Source organism: Protopterus annectens, chromosome 11.part0 (assembly GCF_019279795.1).
Source record: "Protopterus annectens isolate FY-2018-M chromosome 11.part0, PAN1.0, whole genome shotgun sequence".
Taxonomy (NCBI): Eukaryota; Metazoa; Chordata; order Ceratodontiformes; family Protopteridae; genus Protopterus; species Protopterus annectens.
Genome location: NC_056745.1, coordinates 554,028,190 through 554,053,321, shown reverse-complemented (window position 1 = coordinate 554,053,321; position 25,132 = coordinate 554,028,190). Strand labels below are relative to the sequence as shown.

The 25,132-nt window shown below is 37.9% G+C and overlaps 1 protein-coding gene across 1 annotated transcript in view; it reads right to left on the bottom strand.

The window, feature by feature from the left end:
- Window positions 1-25,132, bottom strand: part of MSRB3 (methionine sulfoxide reductase B3) — an 823,136-nt gene that overhangs the window by 576,113 nt on the left and 221,891 nt on the right. Inside the window, exon 2 of the mRNA XM_044088063.1 lies at window positions 10,221-10,348. Coding sequence (XP_043943998.1) covers window positions 10,221-10,296 — 76 coding nt within the window. The 5' untranslated portion in view covers window positions 10,297-10,348. The remainder of the gene's footprint in view (window positions 1-10,220; window positions 10,349-25,132) is intronic.

Genomic DNA, 25,132 nt, shown 5'->3' with positions numbered 1-25,132 from the left:
CATGATTTTTCATTTAGAGTCCTGACTATTATTCATAAGAATATAAGAGGGGTGACATGAACAATAAACTTGAGCTGAAAGAATATGAGTGGATCTTGCTATTGCAGGCTGGCACTCCTCCAGGAATTAACACGATGGTTACTTTAAAACCTGTCCTTAAAGACAAAATGATTAATCTAAAGTAGACTTTGCTTTATATGTATAAAATAAGAAGTGTGAAATTAATTTATCATATATATATATATATATATATATATATATATATATATGGTTCCCCTTCACAAAGTCAAACGGCCACAATCTCGAAAGTCATATGGTCAAGACCATATGCTCGAAATTGTGGAAGCTCGACTCTGTGAATGGGGAACGGCATAAACCACAGAATGGAAAATTTCCCTTTCTGCACTGTAGTGCGATTTTGGAGTTGGAATAAATAAGTAGCGGGGGGTGTGGGGATGCAGGGGGGCTTGGCCCACTGCAGAAACACTTTGTTGTGTTACGTTTTTCTGTTTTTCAGCTCCCTTTCATGAAGTCGAGATTCAGAAATTCGAGCATATGGCTTCGGCCATATATATTTCGAGTTTGTGAACATTCGACTTTGTGAAGGGGAACCATATATATATATATGTATATATATATATATATATATATATTTTTTTTTTTTTTGGTATTTGCATATTTTTTTAATTTTTATTTTAGCTATGCCTTTAGCATTGTAATTGAAGCTTTTTATTGACTGTGCTCAATTGACTGATTAATTGAATAACCATCTTAAATTTGTATTCAAATGTGGATGTAAATGATTGTTTTATCTTGCACTGAGGAAAGGTTGTTTAAACTGAAAGCTTTCTTCTTTTGTGAATAAATTTTATAGTACGTTGTTCCAGTTGCTCTTTATTTTTATTTTTTTTTACATAAGTTAAGGTGACTGCTCAGAACCAGATCAGATACATTGGATGATGCAGAGATTGACAGAGATGATTAGAAGATAAGCTGAGTAACAGGAAGGTTGGGGAGGGTTGTGGCTAGGTAGGAGGGAGATACAGAAGGGATGTGATGGGAAAGAAGATGGGACAGAAAAATCAAGGTAGTGAGCCAGGAGATGCTGAAAGGGAATAGCAGGGTGTAATGAAAATGCTGGAAAATTTTACGAAATTCCTGATGTCTGCCATTTTGCATTCTGATTTATTTTGTTTTACATAAGATTAGCTGTATCATGAGAAAATATAATTTCTCCTGAAATTACATCAGCAGTCATCTATGACTATACAAGCTATGCCTGGGAAGAATTATTTTTTTCTTTGAGTTTGTTACACTTATAATAAATTTAAAAAGGAAGCTTTTGCATTTTATGCCTCCTAAATTAAGACCAGATGTTGCTATATCAGGAACAATGAATAAGCTTTATAGTAAAGATGTTGCTTTCTTAGCTTTTATAAATACTTGGTGGGGGGTGGTTGTGCACTTATGACAGTCTCAGTGTCATCTGGAACCTCCTGGCAGTGCCAAACTTGGTAAACAAGTCTGGGATAAGAGGACAGACAAACAAAAAAGAAGTAATCTAAGAACCCTAATCAAAACCATACTCAGATTTCATAATAAAACTGAGAGATTATGGCTACCAGGAGACAACATGGAGCCAAGGCTTAGGGTGGTGTCCATTAACAAGTGCTTGGTAGATGGGTCACCAGTGCAACTCAGTCTGAGGTGGCTATGTGTGGCTACCTTGTAGGCTCTCTACCTACACAGTGAAGGGTGGAGGTTGGTACAGTGACAACCAGATGGCTGGCATAACAGGATGGATATAGGCAACATAGAACCTGGTGACAGAAACTGGCTTTAGGAGCACGGAATGCCACCTCACCGTGGGCAAGGAATGCAAGCTAGTACAAGAAGCAAAGAGGTATAGGCTTGAAACAGTAAGACTCAGTTGTACAAACACAGTCACTTTCACACTAGACTTCTTGGTCAGGGTGTTGTTTCCTTTTCCAGAGTTTGTCCATATGAAAAACGTTGTGAGGTTGTGTTCACAAATGTTCACAGTTAGAGGTTTTTTCTCCACAAGGAATGACAAGGTTGCTTCAATGCAGTTGTGACATGCAAACAGAAACATACTTTTTTTTCTGAATATGTGCCAAATAACTGTACAGCACAGAGTAATCAGTCTTTCTGAAATGGTTACAGAGGTGTTCAATGTGATGCCACCTACAGATTCTGAAATCCAACTTTAAGACCTTATTAGCCAAATGGTGGACAAAGAAAATAATTGCATGAGTATGAGTGGGTAACCATTTGATATATCAGGGCCAACTAAAGAGAGTCCCAAAATATGGAGACTGAATGGCCAAAAGAATAGGCTTGCATACAGTCCAAGATGCCATTTCTCTGAATATTCTGTTTTCTCTGAGGTATGGCAATCTCGGAGTTGGTATATATAAGTTCAGGAGGTGTAGGAGGGGTTCCCCCCCCCCCCACAAAAAGAAGTTTAAAGGAGAACAGCAATTTTCCAGATTTGTTCTTTTATTGTGTTTTCAGTCTTTTTTTTTCTGGCTTTGCAGCACTCAGCATTTCAAGTGCTGACATTTCACTACGGAGCCATATGAGTGGGAAGAATGCATCTTGGATCTAAACCCATGCTGTGAATTTCTGTGCAAGTCATGGATTGCCCATGACTGAAAAAAATACTCAAACCCAAGGGGCACATATAATATGTGCACATGGTACTAAAGCACCCTGGAATGAATCCTAATGATTGACTTTGTTGTCAAGTCATACGTGTAAGGCTGCATAAAATGAAACTTGATGAAACATCAGCTGAGCAGCTCTTGGAGATTCAAACAAGCATCACTGACTGTCTCTTGGAAATATTTAGCAAAGGCATTTTAAGAGACTAGTTTAACTCCTACCTTCAAGAAAACTATGACTGTACTTAAAATGAGACTTCAGCACTGAGTCAAAATGGCCCATATTAAAACCTCAGTCAGTGTCACAGTATCAGTATCTGTCATGGTTATAATCCTAAGACTGATTTTGATCCAACAGTGATGAGGGATGTGTTAAGATGACAAAGTTGTACTTCTAGGCAATGCTAATCGATGGCTCTCCTGTTTCGGTTTAGAGATATTAACAGGTGAAGAAGGCCAGAGCTGCACTCCAGGATATTAGAGGAGTTTACAGACACCATGGAGACTATGATGGCAAACTGTTCAGGACATAAGAATGTAAAGATGGAATGGCTGGGGCACTGTTGAAAACTAGCATAGAAACTGTTAAGAGATAGAACCAGTATATATATTTTTTTTGCTCCAGTCTCCGCTCTGACTATTGAGGGTGTGTAAGTTTACAGTGTCTTCCACACATTTAGATCAACAACAGCACAAATTGGAGTCAAAGGTGTAGGTGTCTCGATATACATTAGCAACAGACATACCTCCGCATTGGTTAAATAGAATGATACCATGGAGCTCATCCACAAGCAAGTTGACATAGTTAAGTTCCCTCAACGTATCATAGCTAGTTACAGGTTACCATCTATGTCCCTAGAGTCTCATGACTCTTAACTAATCCTACTAGGGGCAGTCATCATCCAACTAAACACCCTACTCATGGGTGACTTTAACTACCCCTTTATAGACTGTGAAACTTACACTGACTCAAACTCACAGGCAAATACTTCCTGGATGTTATTAAAACAAATACCCTTAAACAAATGGTGCACACCCCAATCAGAAAAATCAAACATACTGGATAACTGTCAAGTTAATTACTCCATTGATAAGATTCCCCTAAGAGTCAACCCAGTAACGGATCTTGGAACATATGTGAATAGCAATCTGGTCTTTGGCCAACACATAGCTAAGATAGTAAGAAAATCATTCTATGTCACCCAATTTATAGAAAACATTATGGCATCCAGGTCCAAGGAAGTTACAGTACTACACTACTCAGCCCCTAAAAGCCCTATCATTGAGTGCAATGCCCCCTTAGGCATGTACCTAACTAGACACATGTAAAAGTTGGAATGCCTGCAAAGGTTTCTCGCCAGGATAATTCAGAGCATGAATTTCCTGTCCTACACTGATTGCCTAATGGTCTGTCACTGTATTCAGTCCCCTACAGGTTGCTGACAGTGGATCTTTGCCTGGTTTACAGGGCTCCCTCAGACCCAGCCCTGATGCATCTGTTAGATATGCACAAAAAAACCAGCACCAGAAACACCAGATCCAGGGATCTGAGCTTCACATGTGACATAAAGAGAATGTGCAGAACAGGCAGATGTGTGTCACAAAGGACCACCTGCCATGGAATAGGCTCCCCATCAATGTAAAACAGAATCCATTCTTGATATTCAAATAAACCCTTGACAATTGGATGAGAAATCATCAATTTACCCCGATCTGGCCCACATGTCCCTTATGAACACAGACTGTCTGTCAGAAATAATAACACCCCTAACAATCTCCCTACAGATCCCTTAGTTAACTCCTTACTAAAATGTCCCCTCTTCATACAGGTGACCATGGTTTGGCATGTGCAGCTAGGCTTGTAAGGACCCTAGAGGTTGTTAGCCTAGTAGCACACACACCCTCACCTTGTAGAAGGGCAAGCAGTCTTGTGATTTCTCCTCCACCCAAATCAGCTCCAACATTCTGAAAGACTGCTCAACCTGTTGGGTCTGCTATCATGTTAAAAAGTAATGAGGCAAACTGATGGTGCATTTAGGTTCATTTCTGTATCTCATATTACTAAATTGGTCATAGGTCAGGGTCTCCACAGTAAGTCTATAAATAAACACCTTATAAAGATACTTTTAAGAAATATCTATATTCCTCCTAGTGCCTCAAAAACACACTCTGTTTTTGGAGACAAACCATTAAGTAATTAAGCATGTTTATAAAAACAAATTACATCATTTTACAGTATTTTCAAAATAAAAAGGCCTTACAACAACAAGTGGCATGGAATTCCCTATTTTAAATCATGTGGAACATTATTAAATTTCAAAATCAATGTAGCTTTAATTTTTTTCTAACCAGTACTTTTTCAAATCTGCTGAAAAAACTATTTTAAAACAATGTCATGAAAGCAAAAAACAACTTTAATAAATTCATTTGGCCTAAATGAGCTATTCTGAAATGTCCAGACACTGAATTTTCAATATTACTATTCTGACATTCCTTAAGATGCTATCTTATTCAGACCCTTGGCTATTTACTTGGCAGGCCTGCATAAAATAAATTACAGTAAGACAGTGAATTTTCTGTTACCATTCTAACAATCTCCAAGACATTCCCTTACTCGGACTCAATGCTGCCTAGTTGTTACGCCAGTTTAAAATAAATTATTGTCACATTTGATTGTACAAATCACCACTAAGGTCCCACAGAGAGACAGAGAAAAACAGACTAAAATTTTGCTGTATTGGTGCAGACAAAATTATAAACATTACACCTTCCACAATGATGTGTACCAACCAGGGGTACACCTATGATCTCAAACTTTTCAATTTTTGATTCAAAATTTTGTCTCCTAGCTAAATTTTTACCTACGGCACATGAAAATGATGGCACCTTTGGTTGTAGGTCAGCAAAAAGGCAAGACAGTATCTTTGTATACTCTTAACAACCTTGCTATAATTTTCTGAATATTTAATAGCAAACTAATTGGTTTCAAAATATCTGATCAGTCAACTTTAGGTATAATGTGCCTTTATCTGCTATCTGGCTTGACTGTACAGACATTCTTTCTATTTTTACTCCCCTCAATTTTTTTTTAGCCACCACAATGCCTTGGCTAAAGATGTATGAGAATATTCTCTACTTAACTTGCCAATTATGCTTTTTGCTTCTATGTTTAAATATCCTAATCATTATATAACTTTTGACTCTACAAACATACATACATACATATATTTCAAGCATGGGCATTAACACCCTTCTAACCTACCAATATACCAAAACAGTTGTTCCTATAGTAAGTGTCCAGGCTGTTCTTAAAAAAAATTCTAAACTAGTACTTGCTTTAATGTAATTTGGTAGTCTGTTCCATGCATCAGATACTCTGTCAGAGAACCAATTAGTACACTTCTCATTCCAACAGAATATTCTACATAGGTTGACTGATGATTCTCTAGTACTTTTTGATAACCCCAAACATTTCCAGAGGTAGTTGTCTATAAATGCTCTAAATACCTGATAAAGATCTCCTCTTAAATCTGTAAGGGGCATTGTACAAGTTCAGATATTTTAGTCTTTCATAATAACTTCACATCCATGGATGCCCTGGGTATATTTCCACTGTACTCTTTCCAGTTTACTCATGCTTGTTTTCTTACAAGGTTTTCACATAGCTATTCCATACTCAAGTTTGGGTGTAATGCAATTAACAAACAATGACTTCATCATTTCTGATTTCCTAGACTTTATAAATATTTGTATATAACCTACAATTCTATAATTATCATTAACCAATTGGTTGATATGATTAGAAAAACTCAAAGCTGAATCTAGTCATATACCCAGGTCCTTAAATGAATCCCCAGATTCAATCACTGTGTACTATATTAAATATTCACCTTTCAGTTTATGTCTCCCAACTCTCATATGCTTAGCTTTTGATATATTTATCAGCATAATATTATCATGTGCCCAAATGGTCAATTTATTCAAGTTCTTTTGCAGAAATGCCCTATTTGTAACACATGTAAACAGTTTACCCAGTTTCAGGTAATCTGCATACAGACTGTAGAACACCTCAGGCAAAAAATAGATCTGAAAGATACAATCTAAATAATTAAGGGCCTAGAACAGAGCCCTGTGGGATACCAAAACTATAACCAAGCATTTCACATGTCCAATTGCTGTAGGATACTTGCCATGTCCTATTTGTAAGCCATGCAGCTATCCATCTAATCAACAGTGCATCAATATCTAATTTATTGATTAGTGTTTTGAGCAAGACCCTGTCAAATGATGATGTTAAAACTACATAAATTACATCACAGCATAATTTTTCCTTCCCAGCTGTTATTATATTGTTATAGAATGTCATGTTACAGTTAATAATAGATATTTTTTCAACATATGCATGCTGATATATGGTTTCAGTTCCCAGCCTTTCCTATTCTGACAATAAGCTATCCAATATTACCTTCTTCACAATTTTTCTCAACATGAAAGTAGACTTAAGGGTCTATATGACTCTGGGTTTGTCCGACTTCCCTTTACCTTAAAGACATGTTTAATAAGCATGTCTCCAATCTTGAGGAACCTCCTCAAATTTAAACGGCCTAGTAACTAATAATTATAATAGTACTGTAAAATGTACAAAATGCTCTTACAGGGAGTGACTACCAAAGCTGGAGAATAACTAAATACAAACAAAAATGTGATGGCAGAATAATGCCTCTTTCAGCAGATCCTATCAGATGTAAATCCAAAACCTCAATTTTAAACCCAAAGGGTCTGGTGTGTCCCTTTATAAGAAAGATCAAATAATCTAATGAGATCCGACCAAGGTAATAAAATAAATGATGGTTCATGGAAGGTGGGTACAGTATCACTAGTCTGATTAATTGGGATGGTGGTTCCAGTCTTTAAGTAAGTAAGTAAGTAGAGCAAGCTCTCCCTCCTCAGCTTCCTGAGGAAGCCTGTGCCTGTATACAGATGAGGATACCCTATCCAACACACCAAAACTTTGATTCAACAACAACAATGTAGATTCTGTCCAGTTTGTGGGATGTTGGAATATTTTAGTTGTGTGCATGTCCACAGACAGATATATATATATATATATATATATATATATATATATATATATATATATATATATATACAGATATATATATATATATATATATGAATCCCTATCAGAACATCGACTTACCATAATACTGAACTGCTTATGATCAAGACAGAAGCACCATAAATCCACAAAAGCAAAAGTAAACATTGCCGAAAGTATAAAACACTGAAACCTAGCTGGGCATGCATCGCCGGCATTTACCATTTTCCCCACTGGAGTGCAATGTCATACGTGGTACATATAATTTCTAGGGTGTACACCCCTACATGACAGGGCGGTGCAAAAATGTTATAAAATGTGTAATTTTTGTTTAAAATGTTTCTTTTTTATATGTATCATTTTAGAGGTATTGACTGGTGCTGGCGGCACATGCACAGTTGTGTTTCAATGTTGTACACTTTCGGCAATGTTTACTTTCACTTTTGTGGATTTATAGTGTTTCTGTCTCGATCACATACAGTTCGGTATTATGGTAAGTCAACATTCTGATAGGAATTCATATATATATATATATATATATATATATATATATATATATATATACACACACACACACACATCTATACACACACACACACACACACACACACACACACACACACACACACATGTGTGCGTCTGTGTGTCACATAATGTACACTTGTTCTGTGCAGTTAGAGAAGACCTATGATAGGATGTTCGAACATGTCCTCTGAAAGATCGTGAAGGATAGTGCAGTACTTCAGCTCCTGTATCATGCTGTCCAATCCTTGGATGAGCACAGTAAAGCTATGCCCAAATTCATCACACTAACTCAAGCTTGGGGGTGCTGGCAGAAATTCCAGTAACTGGAACTGGAAGTGCTGAACTAAATCTTTAGTTGAGGTGAATATATAACAAGTCCAAGGATGTGAAATGTCATAATATTTGTTGTATTCTGAGGTACAGTGATCTCAGGGTTAATATGTGTAAGTAGCCGGGGTGTACAGAATAAGTCTAAGGGTGCAGTCCAGTCAACAGAATGCTTAAAAGGTTAGGGTAACAGCATACTTTGCAAATTATTGTATTTCCTGTTTGAACTGTTGTGTATTTTTCAAAGTCAAGGGAATTACACTCCTTAAAAGGAGCCCAAATGTATTTAAGGTGGTATCAAGACCACAAAGGGTCCATTTATTTTTACCACTCCTATTTCTGACTTATCAGACAACATATAATAACACAGCCAAGCTCAGAATGGGTAGCAATCTATGAGATGGCATAGTTGTTTTCTGAAGATGGTATAACCGTTTTGGCCTTTTTTGACCAAAATCTCCATCAGCTGTCAAGCACTCCACTGCTGAGTAGGACGCACTTAGAATAATAGTCAGGATCTCCAAATCTAAAAGCAAAGTACTCCCAGGACTGATTGCATTTTTCTCTTCACATTGGGGGGGGGCGGGGGAGGCACCTTTCTCTACAGAAGGCATTTAAGTATCTTGAGGTCTAGTTCATGAGTGATGGCATATGGAAGCATGAGAGGGACAAATGTAGCAGAGCACTACTTTTTCTCTTGCAGGCACTCAGCCTTGTTGCACTGATGAAGTAGCAACTGAGCTGTAGGCAGTGCTCTTAGCTGACCATAGTGTCTACTTCCCTATAATCACCTGAATACATAAGCTGTAGGCCGTGTCTGAAGGAATGACATTGCGAGGAAAAGAGGCACAAATGACATATTCTTCTAAATTGCTGGACCTACATTCAGTAACACACTGAAAATTTCTGTGATCTAAAAAAACATCAGAATACAGCAATTGCACATTCTTAGCCAGAAAAGACAGCTGGTTTGGTTTGGCCATCATATAAGGATGCCACTGACTGCTTCCCACTCCAGTTCTTTCAGGCTCAGCCTACTGCAAAGGCCCAGGGAAGATGCACAGCACGCTACGGAAATTCCATCTCACATCTGGCCTGGAATTTTGTGGCAGATCCCCAGGGGTGGGCCACAATCTGTGGCCATGAAAAGAGAAGTGTGATCCGCCATGTTCACTCTGCTGCCACAAAAACACTCATAAGTGTAAGGAAAGTGGTGTGAAAAAAAAAACGGATACAACTGACAGTTAAGTCACTTCCAAAATATAGGCAAAGTGCAAGTAAACAAGGAATTCCATGCACTATATTACAACAGCAGACATGTCTAAACGTACGAACAAGTGACTACAAGAGATCGGTAACAACAGCCAGCTATGAAAAATAAAAATGAAAATTACTTAATATACAGTAAGAAAAAAGCAGTGCTTTATTAATTATACCCTGCTCTGAAGTACACATTTCAAGTTGCAAGAACTGAGGCATCTTATCACAGCTTAAGAAAATTCAAAAATTAACTGCTTATTAATTTTCTGCAGCAGAACCCCCAGGACTTTGTGTCTGCATGGCACAACAAAAAGCACCCATTCAACCTGAGGGAAGCCCACAGGCTTGCACGGCCACTGGCTGACTCTTTGTCACCAAATGAAGCAAGTTGAATGCAGACATCACTGTGATGTTCCCATCAATAAAACGAGAGGCAGGTTGTTGGGGCTAAAAGCTAAGTAAGGAGAAGAAAAAAGTCAGTTAATTTAAAACATCATAAAAGTCTCACACATCTATAGTAGAAATAATGGTTAGTAATGCCTTGAAATTAATCAGAAAAAGCCTTTGAGCAGCTATTCCACTTTTGTTTGGAAACATTGCCTTTAAAACATTTACTTTTTGTTCAATAAAGTAAAGCATGCTCTAGTTGATTATATAAATTTATCTAATCAGCATTGTAAATAATATTCACCCTTTTTGGCATAATATGCTCACTGGTCTGGGTATATTTACCATTTCTAATTAAAACGCACATCCATATGACAGCTTCTTGCCAAAGTAAGACATTCATTATTATCTAGATTTGAATCTAGAAACATTCTTTAAGAGCTAAGTATACCAGTGTTCAGCACTGAGAACAAAATCACTATAGAGTTTGAGTAACAGCAGGAAGAAATGACAAAAAAGTAAACCCCACTGCAATCAGACTTACTGCTACCTGAATGCCTTAACCACATGACAAGCATTTTAGTCAGTTCAGTAAATAGCAGCTACTCTATGTAAAAATAAATGAAGCTAAAAAGGGTCCCCAGACCAATCTGCCTACCTGGTAAAAAAAATGTCAGTAACATAAGTGGTTTATGAAGTGGTACTGCCTCACTGACAGCAGTAATATGTACATGTTACATGTGTCTTCTGACTTGTCTGTTTTGTTTTCAGCTTAACAAATGGCATTACAACAGTACAAGACACGGTGCAAGTTATTCTCTCAAACAGCAAACGCAAATTTGCAACTATCCAACAGGAAATAATGAAGGAAATGCCTTATCCATCAACTGGATCAAACAGGCAAAAAAGTATTTACTTGCTGCATCCTTTTTAGCCATCATATAAAATATTCTACTAAAATGGCAGTCAGAGTGAAGTGCACTCTTAATATGAACAAACACATTTTGCACTGTGATGCTTGACATTAACCTTCACAGGAGTATACTGCAAATTTACTACTATTTGCATAGCTAAGATGATGCATGCAAGTATAAAATGTTACTCTAGTTTAATGTTAATTACAAAAATAATGGCTGAAAACAGGACATTGATGATGAAGTCGCTTTAAGTAAGTAAATATAATGTAGTGAATAGAGTGCCAGGATTTTGCTACCAATTCAGGAAAAAGAAAACTTTGTTAAGCACCTTTATGACATTAAAGGACTAAGAGAGCGAAGTTCAAGAGGTGAATTTTGGCATCCATGTTAAGAACACAATTAAAGGATATGATCGGATACCTGATCAGAATTCTTGGTAGTGCATGGAGCATTTTAAGATCTATTTACTACTAGTTACAGAAAAAAAAACCCACAAGTGCTTTCACAGCTTCCAAAACCATAAAGCACCTAGTAAGTACTGTCAGGAAAACAGTGTAATAGTCCCTTATGTTTACAGTTACCGTGCCATGCCTTTCAAATGTCTAGATTTTCACGGAATGTCCAGATTTTTGCCTTATATGTTTGGTCTGTTCCTCATAAAACATTTGGTATTTGGTTTTCAGACAAATCACTGAAGACTGAGGTCATTAAATCATGACATTCTTTTCATTTTCAGACTTTGCATCCTTCAGAAAATGTTGGTGAACATACATCCTGTTATTTTAGTTACTTTCTAAGTTTATGAGAGGAAGTGAGGGACATATTATTGGTACTGACAGCAGGTAGAAACAAATCTGTTTTTTATACTTCCACAGTCTTTCCTGGTCAGTAGGGGGAGATTTGGCTGTCTAGCATGTGACCTGACCTTAACAGGTTAATCAGGGGGTGATTAATATTTGTTAAGGTTAGAGCAACACCTTGCTGGTACAATATGAATTGTTATTAAGAAGCCAATAGATATGTAGTTCTATTACTTTCAAGTACTACAATAGGTGGTGGAAAAGAAAAGAGGTATATTTGTCTTCTACCAGCCCCTAGAAAATCCAGGGCATCTGACAAAAATCAGGGATACCTAATTAGAAAAAATAGGTATGGATGATGTAGTTAACTTACACAGATAAGCAAGACCAAATGTAAAACTACATGCTTGTCATTGACCAAAGGACGTTAGACATTGTTTTAATACTGTTAAAAGTTTAAAAGTTTAGCACTTTTATTCCACACAAATAAAACGAAATGTCATCAGAACTACATCATTTCCTGTTACTTAAATAGCATATACTCCAGCAGCAACAAACATTTCCAGTTAGTACCCAATAAAGTACCATACTGCCTATAGTAAAAACAGACCAAATATTTAGTTTTTTTTTAATTTACTGTTGTTCATTTAAAATATTAAAATGAACTGTCTTTTAACCAACAAACTACTAGCCAAAACACAGCATGGATTTCAGTCTAGTCATAGCACCACAACTGTCCTTTTGAATTTCACTAATACAATTAATCAATATAGGAATGAAGACAAAATCATGTCTGTGATCTTTCTAGATCTGTCTAAGGCAGGAGTGTCCAACCCGCGGCCCGCGGGCCGCATGCGGCCCTCAGAGCTCTTCCATGCGGCCCGCGACCCTTAAATTTAAATTTAATTTTAATTTAACTTTTTTTCCGTGTGTTTACACGTCCGCGTACTTTTGCTGTTCTGCGCATGCGCCAACTTTCTTTTTTTCACATTTTTTTCATACCAGCATCTTTCCGCTGGTATGCGCATGCGCGAAAACACCGTTCGGGCGTTTTTTATATTTCTGGTAAAGCTGAAGGAAGGAGCGACATCGTGGAGAGAGGATTTATTTTATTTCGTTGTGTACACACTGACTACACTACAACATAGCAAAAGGTAAGCTAAGTATTTTGACACTGTGTCTGCTCCCTTTACTACTACTGCACCTACTACTGTGGTGGGAACATCTTATATTTTAGTCAGAGATTCAAAGTTTTACTAGCTCTTTGAAAAGTCATAGTGGTCACATGGGCATTAGGATTCTCTCTGGGAGCAGTGGCCGAGTATATGTTTATTTACTGTCACATCACAATATGAAACAAATACAGTGTTGCTGTTTACACTGCTGGGGTGCTTTTATTTCAAGTGATTTCACATAAGAGATATTGCACGAGTTTCTGCTACAGCTTCTTTTTTTTGCATATTTAGTGTTGTAAAGTTGACATTACACTAATATCTGCTATTATTTTAAACATGAATACAGTTTTCAGGGTCATCAAAGTCTTCATCATTCATAAAACATTATTTGTAGAAGAACAATGCAGTTTATTTGATTTTTTTTTTTTTTTGAATGGCAATAGGTTCCACTTGGCTTCTGCATTAAGTTAAGACATATGTCTGAACTTACGAGCTGTATTTATTGCAATTTGTTTTTCCTTGTTAACAAATAACATTAAACTTTTTTAAATCAGAGTTTACATATCTTCATTTCATATACATAATGTGGGCATACGTGTTTGTGTGTGTGTGTGTGTGTGTGTGTGTGTGTGTGTGTGTGTGTGTGTGTGTGTGTGTGCGCGCGCGCGTGTGCATGTGTTTATTTGTCCATCTGTGTACTTGCTAATGATCACATAGAAAAATATTATTTTGTACAATGTAGGCAACTGCTTTGTATATATAAAGAATAAAAAAGAGAAAACAAAATTCTTTTGTTTTACCTTAGTTTTGTCTTAAACACCAAGTATGCACAAATGATTACCTGTAGATATGAATTACTTTTATAATTGCAACTAACTTAGTGATAATCAATTGACTAGTTTGTATAAATACCTATGTTTTGCTTACAATGCATACTTGTCAGTTGTTGCAGTAATTTGTTACTGTATGTTTCAAGTTTGTGACTAGAAGAATGAAAAGTTTACAAGGTTAATATTGCTGTTATATGGGGACTATCCCAGCCTACACTGGAGGATCAGAATTTCCCTGTTGGCAGCTCTATGACTGCCTGAAAATCTAACCAGATAGTGAGTGATATCAGTGACTAGAAGCCAAAAACTTATTATTGCCTTTGGTGTTTTTCCCTGAAGAACTACTCTTCAGGTGATTATCTACTTTATTCCACCAGCTAAGGTTAACGGGATGCCTGAGTTATTAAATTACACTGCAGTCTAACTTTCAACATGAAGACATTTTTTAATGACTCCTTGTAAAGAAGCACATTTCACAATTGCAGATGCAGGTACTCCTCATGACAGAATATATGTTTTGGGCTCAGCCAGTTTGACTTTGCAGGAGTTATCCCCTTTCACTAAGGACTCAATATAACTGGCCTTGCAAGAAATTGTGTCTTCATATCAGTGTGACAAAATCAAAAATTATGGCACCCATAAGATATTTTATATAAACTTGCATGCAGGTACCTTTCATATAAAACACTCATAATATAATTGCCTTGTGGTACATCAGTTGATAAGTACAGATGCATGTTATCTGCTGTGCAGAGAAACACTGAAATATAAATACTCAGTAACAGTAACCGACTTGGAAAATCAGCAGATAAGGAGGGATGCATACTTATCTCTTATGCAGAGAAATGTTGAATATTTGTAAATGGGCAATAAGTCAGAAAGGTACTCTTCAAACTGAGCAACTAAATGCCATGACAAATCACTGAGATATTCTCTGGCCTTAACTTGTAGCAGGTGGGTAGACAGGTCAATTTTTATCTTTGAGTACCATCTCTTTGGAATGCTTCTCAGATGGATCTGTTGTGCTGAAGCCAACAGTGCAGAGATAAGTAGTGTTATGGTAAATATCGCAAATAATTTCTATTTTCAAGAGTTTGACATGTATATACCTTGTAAAATTGTTTGATTTGCTGATTAATTCTGAGTTATTTTTTCCAAACCAATGTTTCTAATTTGTGCTATTAAAGACAGCATTGAATGTAGACGCATCTGTAATTACCGTGTTGAAGTAACATATATGAATCAAGAAGAAACTTCGCAGTATGGAGGGTGTGAAGTTCACGCCTTGAAATAGGTTATGCACCTAGTTCACTGATAAAAATTGAACTGTAAAATATGTACTACAAAATAATAAAATAGAAAATAGTAGGTAGTCCACAGTTGAGTTAAAAATGGAATATCCTTCTATTTTCTGTTTTATTATTTTGTAGTACAGTTCAATTCTTATTAGTGAACTAGTGAACTAGCTGCATAACCTCCACACCTGCCACACTACAAAGTTTCTTCTTGGTTTGTTTTTGACCCAGTATAGGTTGCATATTGGGTTTTCTGAGACTTCAGGGGATACCATGGATTTTTCTTTTTGAAGTAACATATTTATATGCCTTCATATTCTCTGTTTTGCCTCTTGTGGATAAAACATTAGCTGGACTGGTTTTAGATTAATTATGTCCTGCAGAAAGCAGATGTGAGAAGCTCCCTTGTTCTTGAATTGTAACAGAACTAAACAGTAAATATTAGTCTGCATATACCCCCCAGACCATTTCTGTTGACTCAATGCGGCCCTTGCAACTGAAAAGGTTGGACACCCCTGGTCTAAGGCTTTAGACACAGTTCCTCATTATAAACATATGTCTGTACTCTCTGACCTAATCTTTAGTCAGTCTAACATGTCTTACATGGGTCCAAAATGAGTTAATTGGTCATCAGCAAGCTGTAAAATGGCAACAGGATCTTTCTCCTCTACTTCCTGTCACTCTGGGGGTTCCACAAGGTTCTATTCTTGATGCTCTTCTATTTACTATCTTCAGTAATAATCTTCACACTGGCACCCAGCATGTTTCCCTAGTCCAATACACAGACGACTCACCAATTGTATGTGCTGCTCCTTCCCTACAAAAACTTTAGGAAATAACACAATGGTCCTTTCCATCAGTGGAATTATGGCTTCCCAACTCACACCTTATTCTCAAACTAAACAAAACCAAACGTATGCTTTTCCAACCCACAAGACCTATACACCCCCTGCATTCTATATCACACCTGCAGGTGATACCACTATATCTCCTGTTTCACAAACAAAACTGCTAGGTGTTGTTATTGACTAAAACTTGAAATTTGACACTCATGTCTCTCAGACAATAAAGAAGGTACATGAAAAACTTGGCACACTAACCAAGAACACTAAAATAGCCATTGCGAGAACCCACCTACTCTCTACTCTGCTTTATGCTTCAGCCATACTCAGCAATCTAAAGAAAAGTGATCTAGGAAAACTAGAAGCCTGATACAATACAACAGCAACATTCGTCACAGACTCTCCAACTAGGTGCCAGCAGTGCTTAGCCGTGAAACAACTAACATGGTTAGAATGACCTCATTATCTACCTTATACCAAGCTTACCACGGCTCATAAACTACTATACCAACCTGAAAACCCTATCCTATAAAACTTACTGCAACCTTACGTCAACAATTGTGTCTTACGTTCCACTAATAAATCGCTATTAAAAGTAACCAAAGCCACTAATACTGCAAGTGACTCTTTACTCAAATCATACAGTCAAAATCTGGGACACTCTCTCTCCCTCAAACTTTAAGATCTACGTCACATACTCCCACTTTAAAAAACTGCTCAAAAGCCATTTATCCAATTTATGGCTCTGCCCATGTTCCAGTCTGGGTTAGCTATCAATATTCCTTAAACCAACCTACCTCTGCTCTATCTTACTGCTACTCAAGGGACTCTCCTCTAAACTACTCCTTTTAACACCTTGTTTAACTTTCCTATAATAATTATTTCAAATCTTTTCTTGATAACCTAGCCATACCAATCACATTCTACTGTTAAAAACTACTTAAAATTTCCATAAATGAGTAACAATAGTTTGTAACCTTGTATCTCACTACCATGCACTACTTCTATCTTGAAGCGTTTGCATCGTTTGGTATAATTTCAATAATTTGTACTATTGTAACATTCATTTTTATTTTGCTTTATATTTTATGTCAATTGTATGTAATGTTTTGTCTTTATAACTATAAAACTTTTCTCCCAGGGCCTCCACTGAAAATAGGTCTCCATCCAGTCAGACTTTCATGGTAAACAAATGTCAAATAAATAAAAAAAAATAATACAATTAAAAATGTTGAAATATATACAAGCCTAAATATATATATATATATATATATATATATATATATATATATATCTTAATGAAACAATGTGCAACATCCATTGTAGTCAGCAATAACATTGGACATCGGGAAATCTGTGAGCTCTTACAAATAGTGCACTGCTGATAGATAACTTTTCATTAATACCCAGGAATTAGGTAGCATTTAACAGGAGTTGCCACTGCAACTCCTTAATCTCTTAACTCCACATAAGCTTCCCAGTTGCTACCCCTATCATTTTTGGGAACTCTCTAAAATCTAAAATATAAACTTTTTAAATTCCACACAGCTCCTGCCATGCTTGCTAAGGACATTGCTATCACCATGCTTTTTTACTGCATACATATGTTGAGATTTTTGTCATCATTGTTTCATTACTTTATACCAAAAATGTTTTATATAAAAAGTAGTTTCTTTCTATCAAAAATGGACTTTGTCAAAGTGGGAAGGCATGATATATGTTAGTTCATCACAGTATTACAAGTCAAACTGCTACAATGTTACAAGTCAAACAGAAACAGGTTAGTTGCTCTTTAGAGTTCAGCAGGAGTGTAAGGCACTTAAAGAAAAGCTTCACCTTGAAACTCCAAAATTATGGCTATATACTCATTCATTCATTCATTTAGTCTTCTTTTAACCAGCATAGAATGCAAGTCCACGTGACCCATTTTCTGCTATAACCTGAGAAAAGTTACAACACACAAAGCAAAACTCACATTGTACTATGAGAAAATGTTGTATATCAAAAATGATATATGTAAAAAAAAAACTGCTTCCTGTCACAGTTCTGTGTTTACAGTATCACTACTTAACCACTGCTCAGTGACATTTAAAAGAAAACTATAAGCTGATACTGAAAAAATATATATTTTACCATTGCATCTTAGTTACATCACAAAGCAGAATTACACTGCACTATAAGAAAATATTATACATAAAAAAATACTCCATTAAAAACTGCTTTCTATCAAAACTGATACGATAGCTATACTGACAAGATATAAACGTATCTAGTCATAGCCTTACAGTTTGAATAGAAACAATCAACTGCTACTGTCATCTAGTGGAGAAAAATCCACCTCAAAACCTTAAAAAATATGTTATATTAATATATAAAAAATCACCCTAAGTTATTCTTATATTTTAAAAGGTTTCCCACAGAATGGCCATTTGGCCATCAAGGTATACAAATCATGAAGGTCTCCAATGTGATTTTGATTCACAGCTTCTCTTTTTTAGAATCCATTGCAAGTCCCATTAATATGCTTCATGCCATACATAATGGAGCAAGGTGTTTTTTTCTTCCTCATTTAGGTAACTGTAAGTAACGGGACTCTCAGTCATCTGGGCTAGCTGCACCTGTTAAGTCTTCTGAGAACAAATTTACTTTGCTAACACCAGTATAACATGTCTTTATAAGTAAACTCATTGTTCCCTGCAACACTCCTGCACTGGCCCAGTAATTAAGGAGCCACAATCCTCATCACTGGCAACAGTGAGAGACCTACACAATGGGTGGGTGACAAGTACACAAACAGTAAAGTACAATTTCCCTAAAGAGATCACGGTCAGTCTGGGGCTGGTTTCTCCATCTCTCTCCAGATCCCCAATAAGACTCCCCAATGGCACACCTATAGGGTTGAGATCTCAGCCGAGTGGTCAAGCCAAAACCTCCAGCACCCTCTTTGTCCAACCAGTGCTTTGTATCCCTTGCCAAGTAGCTGACACACACACACACACACACACACACACTTTGGGATTTGGTTTATATACAAACACACACATGCACACCTGGGAAAGGCTGGCACAGGTAACACAGGCACACAGTAACTACAGAGTTTAGAATCACAGCAAATATTTTAAAACATTGCAGGACAGTGTCAAATAAATACAGAAAACATCTAAACTAATCTTTACTTTATTCTTATCTATATCTAAAAGATACTGTGCCCTAAATAACTTACTTACAGAGCAAGGCAAATGCAGATGAGTGGATGTTCTTGCTAGGTCCAAGACAAAACACAAAATTCTGAGAGAGTTCTTAAATTAATATCAAATGTTACTGCTGGGTCAGCTTGGATGACACCACTCTTTGTCATCTGCCTTCAGTTCCCAGGCTAACAAAAACTAGTATCTCTGTGTTAAAAATACACATCTCTCAGATGTTTGCTGAGAACTGGAAGTCGTAAAACAAACACTTTTACATTTTAGACCTAGTAATTACTTCTCTCCAAGACAATAGAAAAACCTAAGGCTCTAGACATTGTGTCTGCTTCACTGAAGGCTGAAGGCCAAACTGGAGGCTGAGCTCTCTCAACATAGGACTGGCAAGACCAGACAGGAGGAGAAGGTAACCACACACAATACATACCCAGTCACACATGGTACCATCACAACTTCAAATCATACACATACTCACACAAAGACATACTCGGAGGCTCTGATCAAAAATTTACCAAAACAGCAGAGGCCACCAAAGCAGACACCCAAACAACTACCACCTCACGACCCAACACATGCAACACATAGACCACACAGTCAGAGTGTCAAACAGTCACAGCCCTTAAGGCCAAACAAAATGCCAGACACACTTGTCATTGGTGATTCCATAGTCAGACACACTGACGCCCCGCTCACCAGACTGAGTAAAGAGAAGGTCACAGTAAGCTGCCTGTCAGGCGCTAGAATCCGCCACATAACGCAAGCACTCAGGTCTCTCAACAGCAGGTACAAGTACGACTCAGTCATTGTCCACGCTGGTGTCAACGACCTGAGACGCACCTCCTTGGACTACATGAAAAGGGACATCGAGGAGCTCTCTGATTATGTAGCCCAGGCAGGTATGACCCTGACCTTGAGCAGTATCCTACCTTCACCTAGAATGATGCCACAATACAGTGATAAGATGATCAGCTTTAATAATTGGCTTAAATTCTGGTGTCATTCAAAGGGGATCCAATGTCTGTCTGCCTGGGATGACATGCTGGACAAGCCACGCTGCTTCAAGGGACGGCTTGCACCTGTCACCCTGGGCTTCCGGATATTGGCAAAGGCTCTTGCCACCCCCATAGTGCCTTTTTAGGCAAGGCTCAAATTCTAAACCTACCACCCTAGAACACCAAAAGGAAAAAAACTAAGGGTAATGCTGCTCAATGCCAGAAGTCTCAATCTCAAGATGCACGCACTCGAGGCCCTTCTCAATATGGAGAACATCGATGTCTGTGCTGTGACAGAAACCTGGTTCAAGGCTCCTGAGAGCACCCCAGCACTAACAGGTTTCACCTCATATCATGCGTTCCGGCCCCAAAATCCGGACAACACCAAGAAAGGAGGGGTGTCCATATTCATAAAGGACACCCACACCTCAAGGTTGGTGGCAACGCATGATGCATCGGAGACCATCCAGGTGCAATTAACCATAGGCAAGACTGCTCTGCAATTTGTAGCATGTTACAGGCCACCCTCTCAAACTCAGGAACCTCACATGGCCTTCCTGAAAACATTGGAGGGATAAATGTATCTCCAAACACCATCATACTAGGTGACTTTAACTACCCTAATATAGACTGGGAACACTACTCAAGCCCGAACACTCTAACCCAAAGATTCCTGGAGTTCATAAACTCAAATGCCATGGAACAACTAGTCACCATCCCCACAAGAGGAGAAAACATACTTGATCTCATCATCACGAACATGGGATCAAAATGTTCAACACCGAAGTATACCCCTCACTGGTGAGATCAGATCATAAACTAATCTCGCTGGAGGTCCTCATCCCGCCCCACCTGAAACAAAAAGACCACAGTGAAAAACTTCTCAAAAGCCGATTTCACACTTCTAAAAACTAGTGTGGTCTCCTTTAAGGCCCCTGAGCCAGTGGTAAACATTACTCAAACCGCTGAATCACTTACAAATGCCTTCTACCAGCACCTACAGGACTGCATGGATCAGGCAATCCCAAACAAAACTAAGACTCTCTGTACCAAAGGCAAGCGTCCAGTCTGGTGGACCCCAGCCATAAACAAGCTCTACAACAAAAGGAGGAAGCTACTACAAGATAGAGCAAAATCCTTGAAAGGTAAGACACCTTTGATCATTATAAGTAAAAACTAAGAGCTCTCATAAAATCATCCAAGGCAAATTTTGAGAGAAAAATCGCCAAGGACTCTAAAGAGAATCATAAGGCCTTCTTTAGCTATGTTAGAAACCTAGGAGGAAACTCCCAGATATGCTCAGAATTAGTTCAAAATGATGTGAAAATTACTGAACCTACACACATTGCCAACATACTGGCTGACAGGTTCAGTGCAAACTTCTCCCCTCCCCCAAAAGGAGAGATATCTATTCCAGAGGATTGTAGCCCCCAAACATCTCCAACGCCCAGGTGAGAACTGCCCTCACTAAGGCAAAAACACAGCATCCATGGGACCGGATGGTGTCCCCGGCTGTGTGCTTCATGAACTCAATGAGGAATTAAACCCACAGTTAGGACAGCTGTTTAATCTTAGCCTCACCTCAGGATACGCACCCAAGGAGTGGCGCACGGCGACTGTGGTCCCACTTCATAAGGGCGGTGCCTCCACAGACCCTGGAAATTACCGCCCCATTAGCTTGACAAGCCTTATCTGCAAAGCCATGGAGAGGATCATAATGGAACTCATAAATAAAGACATAGGGAACTTGCAGACTTTGGATCCAACTCAGTTTGGCTTTGTCAAAGGCAGATCCTGCCTCTTAAACTTGGTTGACTTTTTCGAGACAGTCACCAAGGCCATTGATGAGGGAAAGGCAGTCCATACAGCCTACCTCGACCTGGCAAAGGCCTTCGACACAATACCCCACTCAGGTATCATCGAAAAACTCATCAGCTTGAATGTAAACCCATACATCACAAGATGGGTTGCAAACTGGCTAAGTGACAGAACCCACAGGGTCAGAGTTGCTGGAGCCATGTCAGACTCAAAGCCTGTCACAAGTGGTGTCCCACAGGGCTCAGTCCTGGGTCCACTCTTGTTCGGCATCTACTTTTCTGAAGTACAAGCAAACACAGGAGGGTTATGGCTGACAAAGTTTGCAGATGACTGCAAACTGGGCCATAGTCGAAAACACATCTGACACAGATATCCTCCAGAAGGGCCTCACAGAAATGGATAACTGGTGCCAGAGCCATGGCCTGAAGTTAAACGCCAAAAATGCATAGTCATACCCTTTGGGAAAAACAAGGCTACCCCTAGCTACCATATAGGTGGCAATCCACTGAGCACAGAAAAAGTCATCAGAGATCTGGGGACCCAGGTTGACAGTAGCCTTCGTTTGACACTCATGTTGCTAAAGTAGTTAGGAAAACCTTCTATATCACCCACCTGATCATGAAGGGATTCACATCTAGATCAAGGGAGGTCATCGTCCCCTGTACTCATCACTTATTAGACCTATGATTGAGTACAATGCCCCGTTCGGAATGTATCTGACCAGACACCTGCTGCAGCTTGAAAGGCCCCAAAAGTTCCTCACCAAAAGGATAAAGGGTCTCAAAAATATGTCTTATGCTGCCCGACTGAAAGAACTCCAGCTCTATTCAGTCTCATACCGCTTGCTCAGAGGTGACCTGTGCCTGACATATAAGGCCATGTCAAACCCAGATTTGATGAATATGCTTCACCTCAAAAATCTAGATCCCTCAGAACCACAAGGGCGGAGACTTAAACCTTGACACGGTTATAAATAGAACGTGCTGGAGGGACAGATTCATCACCCAGAGACTCCCTATGCTGTGGAACAAAATCCCGGTACATGTGAGGCAGAGCACCTCTCTGGTCTTGTTCAAGAGGAATCTTGACCAATGGATGGGAGATTGCAGATATACCCCAGGGATTACTTCAGCGTCACTGCTTGACAGAGGCACAGCAAAATGATAGGCATAGTTTTTATTCAAACTAAAGGGGTGGCGAAAGCCACATAACTATGGGCTAGGCTTATAAATGCCCTTGGGCAGATAGCCTAGTATGAACCTATGAACCTATGAACCTATGAAACTGAGAGATAACACAACCATAAAACATGATTCCAAGAAACAAAGTGTCACAATCCAATTGGTTTAAAACAGGTTTAATGTACCACACCAAAAAACAGGTTGAGCACTTTCTTCTACTAACCATAGATTTCATCAGAACACTCATCTTTGATCTCACTTCCTTATATACTTATTGCCTTCCCACCCTTAACAAAACAATTATATAATTAATCAATTAAAATTGATGTTATAAAATACATTTTAAAACAACATACTGACATAATATGTATATTATATAAAACATGAATAATACGGAAACTTTCTATTCTAATAAAATACATTCCTTCAATTGATTTCTATCCTATTATTTGTATATACTCTGTAATGGAATATAGGGCTCCAATATTCCCAGTACTCCCAAAATTCTCACTATATGTGTACTTTGATATTATCACCTCTAGGGTCACTCCTGACAACTTCCAATACAGCAAACTTGAAGGTTTCACATCCTATACTGTCTTCTAGATGTCTATACAGTGCATTGTTCCTATATTTCCTTTTGATACAATAAAGGTGGTCGTAGATCCGGTTTCTCAATCTTCTATCCGTTTTCCCCACATAGAGGTGGTAATATCAAAGCTATATCGGGGGAGAAGGAAATCAAATGGCAGATAAGATTGAATGCGGCTAGCCCCCCTGGAATTAATGAATATATACCTACAAAACCACTCATTAGAGTATAATATTTTAACAGTATTCACTTTAGAATTCATACATTAATAATTATATCAGGAATGATGGGTTAAGTTGTAGAATTGTTTACAAGTACACATATAGTGAGAATTTTGGGAGTACTGGGAATATTGGAGCCCTATATTCCATTACAGAGTGTATACAAATAATAGGATAGAAATCAATTGAAGGAATGTATTTTATTAGAATAGAAAGTTTCCGTATTATTCATGTTTTATATAATATACATATTATGTCAGTATGTTGTTTTAAAATGTATTTTATAACATCAATTTTAATTGATTAATTGTATAATTGTTTTGTTAAGGGCGGGAAGGCAATAAGTATACAAGGAAGTGAGATCAAAGAGGAGTGTTCTGATGAAATCTACGGTTAGTAGAAGAAAGCGCTCAACCTGTTTTTTAGTGTGGTACATTAAACCTGTTTTAAACCAATTGGATCATGACACTTTGTTTCTTGGAATCATTTTTTGTGCTACAGTTTTTGGCAATTGTTGGGATTCCTTGATTCCACTATTTTGGATAACCATAAAACACTTTAATTTCATCTTATTTTCCTGAAGTTTTGTAAGTTAACTCTGCATGTTCCAGCTTCTACTATTAAAATATATATTTGCAATGATATATAGTTTATATGCATTTCTGTACTTTTCCAGTAGGGTGCACTGTGGACACATGCTTAAAGCTCAACACTGTACAAACCATGATCAACACATACTTCTGTATCAGCAGTTTAATATTCACTTAACATATAGTTCTCTTACCTTTGTACGGAAAGCATATGAATCATGTTGATATTCACAAATGACATACGATTATTTACAAAATTCCAAATAGCTGAGCTGGCAGTGTCACATTTCCCTTCAATAGATCCAAGTTGTGCTTGAATATGGACAGTATGAATGAGGTCCATCAGAGTGGGATCCATAGATGCCTTGTATGACAGGCATAGAGCTCCTCTCAAC